Source organism: Cinclus cinclus, chromosome 3, assembly GCF_963662255.1.
Source record: "Cinclus cinclus chromosome 3, bCinCin1.1, whole genome shotgun sequence".
Lineage (NCBI taxonomy): Eukaryota > Metazoa > Chordata > Aves > Passeriformes > Cinclidae > Cinclus > Cinclus cinclus.
Genome location: NC_085048.1, coordinates 39,915,264 through 39,930,093, shown reverse-complemented (window position 1 = coordinate 39,930,093; position 14,830 = coordinate 39,915,264). Strand labels below are relative to the sequence as shown.

General features: G+C 36.1%; 1 protein-coding gene across 1 annotated transcript in view; it reads left to right on the top strand.

Annotated features, from left to right (window-relative positions):
• Positions 1 to 14,830, top strand: part of FBXL4 (F-box and leucine rich repeat protein 4) — a 44,844-nt gene that overhangs the window by 9,295 nt on the left and 20,719 nt on the right. Inside the window, exons 2-3 of the mRNA XM_062489894.1 lie at positions 189 to 534; positions 6,358 to 6,602. Coding sequence (XP_062345878.1) covers positions 189 to 534; positions 6,358 to 6,602 — 591 coding nt within the window. The remainder of the gene's footprint in view (positions 1 to 188; positions 535 to 6,357; positions 6,603 to 14,830) is intronic.

The following is a 14,830-nucleotide window of genomic DNA, read 5'->3' as shown; positions in this document are numbered from 1 at the left end:
TCCTGTTAAATTCATCCATAGGATATTTATCAAATCTATGGAAAATTTCATAAATCATCTTTTCAGCCATTTTTCTTGCTTGTTAAATACTTTTGACAGATGATGTTGCTCTCTTACTGTGCTGAGGAGTTGCTTACGTAACTTTGATCTTAATTCCTGTACTGTATTTGTGTATTTTTTTTTCACAGATGGGAAGTACTTTGGTCTGAGGCACCTACGAAGGTGAATGGTCCTCAGGCTCGGCAGTTCACACCTTGTATCAAACAGATAAACTTTCCCACAAACTTAATCCGACTGGAAGTGAACAGCTCCCTTCTGGACTATTACACTGAATTGGATGCAGTAGTACTACATGGTGTGAAAGAGAGGCCTGTGCTTTCACTTAAGACTTCAATGATTGATATGAATGATATAGATGAAGAGGAGGATGAAGAAAAATTTGGCTGTGGAATGGACACCCTTAATAAACAGTTCAGCATTGTTACCCTCAGGGAATGGCCAACTAATGGATATTTTGATAAACTGCCTTATGAGGTAAGAAAAACGTGTTTATGCTCAATCATTTTCTTGGCTATTAAGGGTGCAAAGGTGCTTTAGAAGGTGTTGATCAGGACTGTTGTTTTTTCTTGGTTAGTTCCTTGCATTCCTTGTGAATCTCCTGCATTTACTGTATAGGTATGCCTGAATTCTGTAAGTCTGTCTGCTTCCATGGGTGGATGTTAGGTATTTACGTAGTTATTGCACTCTCAGTTCTCAAGAATCTGTGTATTCACACAGTTTTTACACCAATTATTCTAGCCTTGGATTTCCAGCTCTTGAATTTAGAAGCTTTTAGGAGTTTTCCAGTGGGTATTTAGTCCTCATGCTTGACAAAGAAAATATACAGAAGAGATATGAAAAGATTCAGTCAACATCTGGAACTGGAAAGAGTTTGTTTTCCTGTTTTCTTTCTAACGGAACTTACAGAGCTTTGTTCTTGAAAGTGACTTAATATTTTTATATTATTATTAAGTGAGTTTTTTCCATCCAACTAAGTTTTGAATTGTGGGGCAGGTAAAATACCTTATAACTGGACTTCTGCATACTGTGGGGTTTTTTTTTTTTTTTTTTTTTTTTTTTTTATTTCTGCTTTTTATTCTGCTCTTAGCACAGAAAACAGTTGTGAATAAACTCCTTTCAGATCCCCGGGCAACACGATGGTTGCAAATGTGCTCAGAGTCTGTAGATGAGTGTTTTCTTTCGTCTAATTTCCAGTACAATGGAATTGTGGAGTATGATTGCTGAATACCATGTGCAGGCCAGGCAGTTCTCAGTGGGGTGCAGCTGTTTATGAAAGCTGGTACCCTGATTGGAGTAAGAATTGAGAGATGAAACAATTATCTTCACCTCTCCTGAAATAAACTGTGGGCATATCATGGAAAGGAGCCTTTACTTGCTGGTCAGACCTTCGGGTCTGGACAGAGGTAAGATTAATCCTGCTCTTCAGTGTGCTGCAATCTGTCAGAGGCAGCAAGTGTTTATTCACTGTGGTAACTCAACAAATACTCAGAGTGCTTGTGGCTTGAACCAGACTCACTTTTGGAAGGGAAAGAAGTGTGGTGAGGTGTGCTGCCACGGATTGAAGGGTGTTTACAGAATGAAATAGTATTTTGGTCTTACCATATCTTTTGACTCTAAGTACCCCAGTTTGACACATGAAGGCCTTAGTTGGGTGACCATGTGCCCTAGTAGCCTGCAGAAGTTTGCTGTGCTTGTAAAGAGGAAAGAGAAAGGAAGAGAATGTAACAACTCTTACTGTCTTCTCTTGAAACTTCTCTTGAAACCAAACCGCTTGAGTTTGGTTTGGGCTTGTTTTTTGTTGTTGTTGATGCAGTGGAATAATAAACGAGAATACTGACTTTATCGTGAGTTAGCTCTAGTGTTGCTTGGTTGGTTGTTTTTTCCCCAGAGTACACGTGGTGCATAATATATATTACTGCTGGTGCTTCCATAGCAGTACTGAAGTGAAGAAAGTACTTATCATAATTGTTTGAAAGTTTTAAAACATGTTGGTTTTAATAGTTCAAGGAAATTAAGTGTAGATAAAACTTTATTTAAATGTGGGAATTTTTCTTGTTTGAAAAGGCTGGATGACTTGATTTGTAGTATACTAGAATATCAGAGAGATTAATCAATCTTCTGTTCCACATGATCATAGAATCATGAAGGTTGGAAAAGACCTCCAAGATCGTTGAATCAAACCATAAATGGTTGATTACACATATTAAAATTTTAATTTAGGAAGTATTTTTGTAGTCTTGTTACTCCTATGAACTTCTGTCTCCATGTACTTTATTGGGTTTTTCTGCTCTGTTAGTCTACGAGCTTCCTTTTTTATCCATTTTTTAACGTTTGGTTTCATGAATAAATTTATATGGTCTGTCAATACCAAGAACATTTTTTTCTTCTGCTTTGATTAAAAGAAACTGAAAATATGGGTGGAATATTCATCAGAAAACTATAAAATGCTATTTCTGTACTGGTTTTGTGACAGCAGAAATCCCAGTTTCCTACTTTCTAGTCCAGCGGGAAGAGTTGGGCATCAGAACAACGAAAATATTGTACTTGGTAGTGTGACAGTTTATCACTTTTTTTTTTTTTATCACATTTCTGCAGGTATTCACAAGCACTATTAAGCGTGTGTGCATTTGCTGGTGCAAGTCGTATTGTTGTGGAACCAGGGATGTGTGTTTTCTTAAACTATGCTGAGAAATGTCAAAAACCCTGGAATACCATCTTCTTGCCTTCTCTCTTTGCCTCTTTGTGTACATATCCTTTGTCCTTTACACCTAAGCATGTTTTAATATCAGTTCTAATTAAATGGAGTCTAAGCTGTAGCAGCTCTAGCTGCAAGAGTCAAAAAATTGCAAGTTGCACATTTGTATGTTTCTGAATGAGTGGTTTGCATAGGCCAGTGTATTTTTTTGTTGGAAAACCATTCCATCTTCACATGGAAGAATTGAAAAAGGAAATTTGTAGAAAGTACAGATATTGTAGGTTTGACCACCATCCCGACATTCTTTTCTGACAAAACCAAGTTGTGTGTTACTGTGCTCTAGCCACAGAAAGTGTTTTAGTGGGTACAAATGGTTGTTGCTTGCTGTTTTTTGGGAAAAAAAGAAAAGAAAAAAAGGATTAAAAAGCTAGAGAAACTTCTGGTTCAGTACGTATTTAGAAACTACACCATTGGTAAAGTTTTGCCCCCTGTACTGAGGAGTGGAAATTCTTTCTGGGCTTATGAGCAAACTTTGCTGTGGGTGAGAAGCCTTTTTCCCCCCCTCTTTTTCTTTTAAGATGTTACACTTTTTATTTGGTAGTTCAAAAATATGCCTGTGAGATGCTGCAATCGGGGACTACCATATTCTTAAAAATATGGATTGGGTAGGAATCAGGATCCTTTTTGTTCTCAGCACAAAATTTTGTGTACTTCTGTGATTTTGTGTACTTCTGTTTGTTGAATTGTGGAGAACTGTGGTTTGCAAACCTTCTGGTTTTGGAGGTGTTCATCATAGTGGGTGTTCATCGATCTCACCACGTGTTTCAAGCTGGCATGTGCCATGTTTGCCCTGGAAATTGGAGAGGAAGTACTTTTAATACTTTCAGTCCATCACAGCCTAAAAAGGCAATCAGTGTTGTATAAATTATATTTTGTTTTCTTCTTTCTATTGTTTTTTTCCAATAAACTTTGTTTTTATTGATTGATTTATAAGAAAGTGTGAAATAATAATGAGTGTCATAATTTTTCATAAAATCACAGCGAAAACTATTGTTTGTGAGAAACTGCATTATGAAATTAGCTTTCAAAGCAGATACTCAGTTCTGTAGCATTCTTGGAATCACCACGAACACAGAGTAGCACAGTACAGCACATCATGTCACATTCTCATTATGATATCAAACTGTAGTTCATGCTAGGGTACACAGACACAAAAAGTGTGTCCTGACAGACACCAGACTCCAGGCTAATGGTGATTAATGGTTATTAGCCTGTACGGTTTGAATCTGTTGTCTTTGTTTAATGAAAAGCCAGGAAAAAAGCACTTTATAACATAATATCACAGGAGTGGCATTTCATTGTATGTTTTCATTCTATATATTATGAATTAGCATAATTTCAGTAAAAATTAAACACGCATTTTTCATCTCAGTTGTGGAAAGACATCCTGAGTGTTACAAAAACCTCATTGAAGTAATTTCTACACTAACTAACATCAGTTAGTGTAAATGGACATTGTTCAATCATTTATAGTTTCATTCACCATTCTCTGTATTGCTCGGAAGTTACAAAATAACTTTTTTTTCATTGAATGAAATTTGTATTATTTTGCTTTTGTCAGACATTATGTATGATATACATTAATTGTAGATATGAATTCTGCTAATTGTGCAGCCTCTGCTGAGCTTTCAGCTCTAGAAAACTTAGTAAATAACCATAGGAGAAAAATCTGAGGGAAAAGGCCTTAATAAAATAGATATTTAGCTGACTTACCTAGTGTAGATTAGCTGAAAGTTTGCAAAAATAAACGTATTAATTTAGGATTATGTCTGTTAGCTGCTAGCGACTTTTGATATTTTTGGTTTCAAGATGTCAACAGGTTTCTAAATGTCAGTTGGGTGCAAACTTTGCTGATTATAATATAAATGCATATATGTAAAATATGCATACATATTTTACACACACACACACACACACACATACACACACACACATATGTTCTTTTACATTGAAAGGTCTGTGTTGGTCCTCTGCATCAATCTGGGTTCCAGATACCTGCAGAAACAAAAGCCTGGGCTGCTTTTAGGAGAAAGGACAAGCAAGAAGAGAAGATGAAAGGCTTGGAACCAAGCATGAAAGAAACTGGAGTATATCAAACACTGAATTTTTGCATTGGAGTTGAACTAAAATTTTGTAAGATATGTAGCTCTTGTTAGAAATCGAAATACTAAATCTGGAGCTGAGTAGGAAGTAACATTTTCCATTTTGCAGGAAGTTGAATTGTTTTGTTGTTCCAAAAATAAAGGGGGGAGGAGAGGAGGTGGCAAGTAGCTGCATAATAAAGTGATACATTGGAAGTACAATCTGTTTGGATCTCACAAAAAGCTCCATTTTAATTTTATGTCACAGATTTTATTCTGATTTTTGGTGGATTTGTCTTATGAATCTTTCTAAGACATTAAAATGAAACATGTTGGTATTTTGAAAGGTCCACAGGATTCTCTTCCATTTAAGTTGATTTGTGACTAGTGGTTTTTTAATTTACACTGATTCATTTCAGGAAGTTACTGTTTCCCACTCTGCTTGAAAACAGTCAATTTAAGTTATATAATTTGAGTGCATGTACTTACGGCTGCTAGAGACAGCTCTGGTAAAGTAAACATTAATTTCTAGATTTCATTTTTCAAGTGCATTTTCTCGCAGTTCCTAAGGTAAAGGAGATTTATTTTGTTGGGCGTTTTTGTTATTTCCTAAAGTGAGTATTTATGTCTGTGTGCATGTTGATCTTTCCTTGGAAAGGAGGAGAGAGTGTGATGGGAGAGGAGGGATATTTCTTAGTTTCTGAGTGGGATATAAGTTATTACAAAAAATGTTACAGTGATGCCAGTCAGAAAGGCTGGTGATTATTCTGGAGCTGAAATGATTCAACTCATACAGTTGAAAAGGGGTTTTGCCTTTCAGATTTGGCTCTGGTGTAGAACAAGAATGCTCTCAAAGTATTGCAGCAAGGGAGAGATTGTACAAGGAGATCTGATTATGTTGAATTTTTTACCTGGTTGCATAGTCTACAGGAGAGGATATAAGATAGAAGACAAAACACTGGCTTTTAAAGCAGGGAGAAGAGGAATAAATCTGAAATTGGTTCAGCGTCTGGGGAAACTGGGACATTGGTATGGTTTTTCCATGTACTTTGCAAATATCTCCCATCTTAAAAACCAAATACCGAGAAGAAGGAGGATGCCAGTTCTGTGTTCTGCTCAATGAAAGAGCAGACTTAGTGAAAAGAAATATATAAACATAGTGTTTACATATATATCACTGTGTAAATTAGCATGGATAAAGAAACTTCTGATTTGAAAGCTTCCTGTCATTTTCATATGCTGATCTGCTTTTTCCTTTCTTGTTTAACATGTTGTCAAATTGAGAAGGCAGTGCAGTTCTATTTAATAGTTAATCGATTTATTTGAGAAGTTACTTTTAAGTAAAAGGTTTTACTTTCTTTGAAGTTCGAACATATTATCTTATTTCTTTGCAGTTTTCCCTTTACACTTTAAGCGCTGTATGACCATCTGTGACTTTTTTTTTTCCTGTTTTTGATGTAGCTCATCCAGTTGATTTTGAGTCACCTTACAGTACCAGACCTGTGTAGACTAGCACAAACTTGTAAACTACTGTATCAACATTGCTGTGATCCTCTACAGTACATTCATCTCAGTTTACAACCTTACTGGGCGAGGATTAATGACACATCCCTGGAGTACCTACAGTCTCGCTGCACTCTCATCCAGTGGCTGAATTTATCTTGGACTGGAAACAGGGGAGCCATCTCTGTTTCTGGATTTAGCAGGTCAGTGTTAAATGTACAGAAATGTTTTGAAAAGCTCTGTTTGCGGAGTTGCTGCACAGTAGTTTCACTAAGTATTTGAAACTTCATTAAAAGGCAAAAAATGTCTTGGATTTACTATAAAGGGCGTGATTGTTACAACATAGAAAAAAGAAACAGCTAAAACAGTAGGAGATGCTAAATACAGCAGCAGAAGTCCATAGCAGTCTGTAGAGTCTGCATGTTCCAAGCTGCTTTTGACTGAAACACTTCTTCCAGGAAGAAGCAGTGTTTTTTACTTTCTTCTGGGCTTCTAAAACACTGCTAGAACTGAGCGATCAAAAATCCATCTCTCAAGGAAAATGTTTGTGGTTGTTCTTTGTACAGATGAGTCATCAGTAGGACTGTATTAGAAAGGCTGCAGTAATAAACTGATTGCATGCTCACATGGTATGAGCCAAGTAATCACTGGAGTCCAATGTAAATGCAAATATTTTCATAAAAATGATTTAAAACATTAGCCCTGTTGGAAAACAGGGGGGTTGCATGTGCATATTCCAATGAGCTGAAAATATGACTGTGGTGTAGGTCATTAAGATAGCAAATTTGCAGGGATTCTTCTCTGTATAACAGCCATGTTCTCTGCTTTCTTAAGATATTATTTCTTGCTTCTTTGCTCGTTTGCATTAGTTAAACAGCTGCTATCAATGCATTTCATTTAAATAAAAGTTGTTGCTTCAACTAAGGGGTAATCAGCAATGGCAGGTGAAAGCAGAAATTGACTGATAAGAAACAGAAATGTTTAATACGTCTGAAAAAGTTGTCTTAACTCTCATTTGTTTTCTGAATATAAAGATTAACTCAGGTATGCAGACATTTTCTTTCCTTTCATGCCTAAGTTTCTTACCTGAGGAAGTAAAATATTATGAGGAATACTTTGTTGAGATGGGAGTGTGACTTCTGTTTTTCCAGACCCTCCAGTATAATGCAAGAATCCTATATGTTTTTTGTGCTTATTGGTATTAAAAAGGAAATAGACATCAGCTAGTTGTTGAATTGGGTGCAAAAATTTCTCCTAAATTTGGATTTCATTTTAGGTGCTTTATGCAGAGGATAAATAAGCAAGCTTCAATTGAGAATTCAGGTCTGAAATCATGAAGTGCCTGCTTTCTGATGCTTAGCTATTAAGTCTGTATTTTGAAAATTTAACATATGTGAATCTTTGTGTCAACTTCTTTTCGTTTCCATGATTTTTTTTTTTTTAGCATACAGGACTGCTAAAATTCATTGTAGTCTTGAAAGAAATTATTGCCAGATTCTGAGACCTATAAACTTTACAGTTCTGGCATTTCTGACTTCTACTTGGTTGAAAATCTCTTTATTATTATATTTATTATATTCCTTTTCTTCAGTGCTGAACTACTAGTAACATTTATGTGTATACAGCATTTTTAAATAATAAATATGCATTATTTGTCTATTAATAATTTGCGAGCAAACATTTTCAGTTTATATTTCTTATAAGGGATTATATTTATTAGTAACAAACGGGAAAAATGTTTTGTCATTGTTGCAATTCTGAAATTATCTTAGTTTTAGGAAAAAAGTGTTTATTGGAAGAGATGGGTACAATCTGGGAATGGGAGATGCAGTTCAATTGTAAATTTTAGAAGGAAAGTTATAAGCTAAATAATTTGCATGTCTAACCTGTGCTTATCATTTTCCCTTCTGAAACAAAAATTCTCCATGGCGACTAGGTCTGATTTTAAACGTTTTTCTGTTACAGAAATAATTTTGCAACCCTTTGTTCTGTAGAAGTCTTTTCTAGTAAAATCCCCAAGACAAGTTTTTCTTTCAACAGTCTTCATCAGCATGTTTGTCAAATTTGCTGGCCTTTGGGAGAGGAAAATTTGCTGCTCATTTGCTATGAAAGTATCTACTAATAGAGGGGACTCATTAGAACAAGACTTGCTTTTCAAAAGCATTAATCTAATTCTTGTTTTAAAGGAGCTTCCTGGTAAGAGATACTGTTCCTTGACAGATAAATCTGTCAATAAATTCTTTAGTTTTATTGCCCTGGTTGTCATTAAGATGCCACCACCTGGGGAATATTACAGCATCCAGGACACATAATCAAGAGCTTACATCATTTTTCCTTTTGTCCAAAACCAGGACACATATTTTTGCATTTTTTTCAGCATTTGGAGATTCAGTTGGCAGTGTTGAATGTAAAACTGGTAGAGCTGCTTTAATTCTTACAGTTGTACAATTTAAGCTATGATATGTACAAGTCATGGTATGTTTAAATGCTACTCTTGCTTAAATCTTATTTTGGAAAATATCTTTCAAAAATGTTTTTATATGCTGTTTCTTATGACAGTCTTAAAAGTAGTAGCTTGTATAAATTTGCCATTTTAAAATGTTCATATATGCACAAAGTGATTGAAAATACTAAGAAATTATTGGAAATACGTATTTTCTTCAAAAATGTATTAAAGTGAAAAGAAGTTAAAGGTAATTTTAGGAAATGTGACTGGAGCAAATACTGTATTATCATGAGAAGACAGAATGCTTCAGGCATATGAACATCCTGAGGCAAAGCTGAAGGTATTTTAACTTATTGATAACATCTACTCCTTCGGGCTAAAAATTACTGTAATAAATTTTTCATTTCAGCATATAATATAAATTAACTGAACTTTATATTAGATTGAACTAAAAGTGTGCAAAAAAGTGAAAATAGTATCTGAGCAGTCTCAGGAGTCTGAAATGCAAAATGACAGGGAATAAGCAAAGATTTCACAGCAAGCATTACATAAGCAGCACTGCATTTCTCTTGGCTTTAGAGGTCTGGTGAAAATCTTCATGCCAGGGGGAAATATCAGTGTGGGAGGGTAGGACCTATGTAGGAAGAGTGAGGGGAGTTGATTGGAGGAGTATGAAACATTGAGATGCTGAATAAATGCTCTGAGGCTTAAACAGCTCAAGGACAATGACAGTTCAAAAATGGAGTTCTGCATGCAGATTTCCTTGGATCACTGATAATGTCATTAACTTGTTTAAACTCTTTTGCTTTAAATATCTGAGGAATTAGGATTTTTATTCACATTTGACATTTTACGCTGTGAAAATGAATTAATAGTGTTTTATTTTCAGGTTAGTGATGCAGTATTTGCATGCCAAGTACATCCAGGAATATTTCTTTAACAGTTTTGCTGTTGTTCATGTTTGAAGGCTTTCATTACCTTTAGTAGAAGTGTGTTTTGACAATGTTTAATTTGGTGAGGCTTTGCTAGCAGGGGAGTCACAGAAATTACTGAAATATGCACCAAACAGTCACAGAAAATAGGAATAATGTGACTTTATAGGGATTCTCAATTTAACCATCAGGTCTGTCTCTTGCTTTAATTTCCAGAGGTTTTCGATAAAACTAGGGTTGGCTGTAACTGAGAGTAAGTTACAATGTTAGTTTTGCATGTTTTTATGAAATAGTTTAATATGTGTTGAGAAAAGCACAAGATCAGGTGTTTAATATTCTACTTACTTACATGCCATGTTTTAAGATTTGCATACCAAAAAGGAGGTGTAACACATGCCAGAGTAAAAATAACATTGTACCAATTAGATTAGCTAGAGGAAGGGAAAGTGACTTAATATTATTATTTTTCAAATTACCTTACAAAGTCTCACTCTCAAACATGAATGCTTGCATGTGCCAAGAGAACCAAGATGTGTGTCCAAATCAATTTTTCTGGTATGTGGTCTCACCATCCTGTGCTGCTCCTGTCCTTCATCTCCTAATCTGTGTGCCCTGAGGAACTTCCTGCACTAGTGTTCAAGGATGTCAGTGACCTGCTAATCTGACTTCCACCAACAGACCTCTGTTCCAGCCCTTGTGTTTCCATTTGTTCTTTCTTGTGCTTCTACACCTATGTGTACCCAGGTGTTCTCCACTCATACCACCCTTAACACGTTCATTACAATTACCTGTGCTAAGTGCTGCAGCTGTCCTGTAATGTGGCAGTCTTGAAAGGAAAAGATCACTGTGAATTTAAAAATATATGAACATGTCTTTAAGAAGGATATTAAAATGGAATTCCACAAACCATTTTATTAAACACAAGACTGCAATTGTAAGGCAGAAAGTCTTCTGAGTTTGTGCAAGTAATCATATAGATAGAACTAAGTAAGAAAGAGGGGACCTCAAGATCTTGGAAGTGAAATGGGAAAGAATAAAATCCAGGTGGGTTTTGACACTTTGCTTGTCTGGTGGCAGGCTCTGGAAACAGGAGACCTGAGTAGCTGGAGGGAGCATGTAGTTGGCTTGAAGCAGACAGAAATGGCTCTTTTTATTAAATACTGATTCTAGAAGGCTGATACCAAGGAAGGCCTGGCAAGTGGGGTAATACTATATTTGTCAAGTAACAGAGGTAACATCTCTAACATGGATGCTAATGTAAGGTAACGCTACAAGGGAAAGTGCTAAAGAAAAAATATTCTGTCTAGCCCTGTGTTGTTCACAAATGGAAGTTGCTTCCCTTTTCCACCCTCTTTCTTGCATACCAAATTCAAATATATGTCAATGAGTATAAAATTAGAGAAGATTTTAACTGAAAAAAGATCTGGTAAAATCGGCCTAATAGAAAACTGTTGTGTTAATTGTGCTAAAGGAATATAAAACTATGTAGCTAATTGTGTTTAGGGGAGGATGAATAGAAGAAAGAGAGCAGGACTCTGATTTCTGTTTGTTGTGGGGCCTTTAGTAATTTTGAGCTGGGGAGTATAGAGTAAGTGAGGATCAATAAGCTAAGTGCAGATTCTGTAGTCAGTGCAGTTTCTCCAGAAACCATTGGAGGAAATGTGATGTGTTCAGTACCTGCATAAGCACATGTCTAAAAATATTTTGAGAATTTAGTTTGGAAGGTCTTACCTTCTGACATAAAGAGTACTATCTCTTGTACCTTGGCTTTTAATTTTGGATCATGAGATATGCTTATGATGTACACATTAATTACAAGATTAGAAATTTGTGGTGGGTTAAGTGACCCTGTAATCATGATGGGTTTAACATCACCCTGAGCAAATATCATACTACCTGCTAATAGACATGTTTGATGTTTCAGAAGAATTTCACTAAGACTTACTTCCCAAAAGCTGAAGGGTTGAGAATAAACAGCAGTTCTTCAGAGTAGGCAGAAGGTGATGGAAAGTGAGATGCCATTTTTTTATTAAAAACAACAATCCCCTCCCCACCGGGGGAAAAAGAAAAAAACCCAAAAAACAACTAATAAAACAGGGTCCCCCTCCCCCCTCCAAAAACCAAACCAAAAAACCAGAAAAAAACAAAAGTGAGCAACTAAAAGGCCTGAAATACTGCTGTCTAGAGTGAGGACAAACTTCAAGAGAAAGGCCCAATCCAGTATCTAGCAAAAGAAATGTACATGTTTGCATTATCCTAGGTTGTTCAGTCATATTTTATAGCAAACATGAAGGGATGAAATCACTTCAGAAATGGTGTGTATAAAATATTGATAATAAAACCAAAAGGGATGGATGACTGCAGAACAGAGGTGAAACTGAGAACAGGAACCAGTCAATCCTCAGTGATTGAAGGAGAGCTATGTGGAGAAATGTGTAGAAATTTTGATTTGGGTAGAAGGTGCTTTTTTGGGTATTGTTTGTTTTCAGATTAGCTAAATCGAGCCAGTCACTCAGAGACTGTTAAGTCTCAGAAGTTTGAAGACCATGCCACATTTGTTTTGAAAGCATGTGAACTCATATTCTGCCTTGCCATATGGCTCTACATGGAGATCCATGTAGAAAGACGGCAGCAAAATCCTGTATCTTGAGCAGTCTATTTAAAGCAAACAAAGATCAGGGTGTCCCCATCATTGAGAGGACTGCACTTCTGCCCTGTGCTGATTAGTGACTTCCTCAGATTCCTCCTTCTGTTCCTGTTCTCTCTTTCCTGCATGCATGTCTGCTCATTCTCGTACCCTGCTGCTGCATGTACCTTTTGTTTCTGTTTCATGTCTCCTAAATATTTTTTTCCAACAAGGCAGCAAAGCCACAAAGGACAGTGCTTGTTGCTGTCATTGTGTTTGGTCTCTGCCTGTGTGTTTCAAGTGTAATGAGTTTAAATGAAACATTATGAGGATAATAACTCCTCGAGCTGGTGAGCCTGGAGTTCTTCTCCAAGACTAGGGGGTTAACTGGGTGTTTCCCTGACCTGGTAATGTAACTTTTAATAGTCCTAGAAAGAGAAAAGCATTGATCTCTGCTAACATTTATAACAGCCAAGCCCTGTTAAATTATATGGCGGTTAAACTAACATCCATTACTGTAATGGAGTAATTCATAAAATATTTATTTGTTAGCAAATTAAAAGCTAGAGGTATAATAAGTGGTGACTGACAAAGTTTTATGGAAAATGCCGTCATTCAAACAAACTTGATAATTTGTTGATGAAAGAAGCTGTGTGAATGTATTGTTAAAGCACTCATTAAATAGAGGAATTGGCTAATTAGTAATCAGCAATGTATCCATATATCTCTACTCTGATTTCCAAGGGATTTCCATCCTGCATTTCTCCATAAGTGTTAAACTCTGTTGCTAGTCTAAAATAGCACTTAAATGTTTAAGTACCCAATGTTAATTGTTGTGAATTGTCATGTCATTTCAGCTCTGATATTCCCACAGGATGGCTTATCAGTCTCTGTGAATTCACTCTACCCAATATGGAAACTGCTTGGTGTTTGATTAAACTCTGACTTTAAAAGCTAAAATAGATTCTAAATAGAGACTGCAGAATTAGAAAAAACAGTGGAGGAGTAGACTTGAAGACCATACATGGCAGAACTCCTGTGGCTCTGGGGCTTATGTCTCCCCTTTTGTGTCTCAGACCCTCTCTTTGTTTCTGTTTGCTTAGGCTCATAGAAATGTTGGAAGTTAGGGACCTCTGAAGGTCGTCTACTCCAAGCTCCCACTTGAAGTGCCAGTGTCCCCAACGCTAGATCAGGTCAGTCAAGGTTTCAGGTGACTCGTGGAAACATCCAGGGATGGAGATGCCACCCTGGTATCTCCTTTTCCCTCTGTATTACATAGGATCTGCATAATCACACTAAGGCCATGTAATATGCATGGTGAAAGGAATAAAGAAAAGTGATAATGATGGCAAGTGTGACTTGAGTCAGTAACGAAAAAGTAAGGAGAGGAGACAGCTTGAAAACTTGAATCTTGAAAGATGGATTTCATGTCTTGGGCTGCTGTTGGAGTCATTGAGGAATGCCTCCCTGGATGTGTCTTCTAAGAGCAGCAGCAATTTCATCCTAAGCTTCAGCATGAACAAGCTTGGGAAGGATAATAACTTTCCTTGTAACAATAGTCATTTTTGTGCAAGCAGGAGCCTCGTGTCTGTCTGGCATTTCTATTGCATCAGTTAAACCCAAGAAGTAGTATTGACTTCGTAGTGGAAGTGTCAGGACCTGAAGCTGCTTTGCACAAACATTTTTGTAGGATAGAACTGGTAAGACAGAGAAATTAATTCATGCTCTTTCACAAGTAGCTCCATTATTCTAGGAATTAACATGGGAAACTCATTACAGCTTGTTAAGAAACTAGTTTTTCTACTGGATGAACTATCAAAATATAACGTAAGCAGGCAAATGTGTGGGGGTTTTTATTTTATTAAATATCAAGCTTACAAGCCTAGTGGTTTGGAGGCTATCTTTGAAATTAAAAGGGACTAAGTTTATGTATTTTTGGTTAAAGCTTGGATTAGACATAAAAGACCTTGAGTTTCTGACACGAGATTTCTGACAGGAAAGCAAAATATAGAGACCATCAAAGTTTAATTTAGGGTCTTTTGTCATATGATATATAATTTTTTTATAATTCCAATGAAATTATTGAATGTATACAGTGAAGTATATCCAAATATTCCTCAGGAATCTGTTCTAGAACAGCTGGCAAGTGTTAATTCTGGCTTGTTAATGAAAAGAACGAGATCTTTTTTTTGAAAGTCTTAAAACACTTCTGAATATTTCATCCATTTAAAAGTATTTGTTTAACCTCATTTTTACATTTGCAGATTTTTCCAAGATAAATACAAAATTATTGGTGCAAGCTTGCAGGCCATTGTCAAAATTGGCTTTTGACTGTTTAAAAGCTTTTCAAACATTATGTGTGTTTTACTTTGCTCCAATGTCTCAGAGTTAATATTAAGAACAAAGCATATTCTAATTTCCTAAACA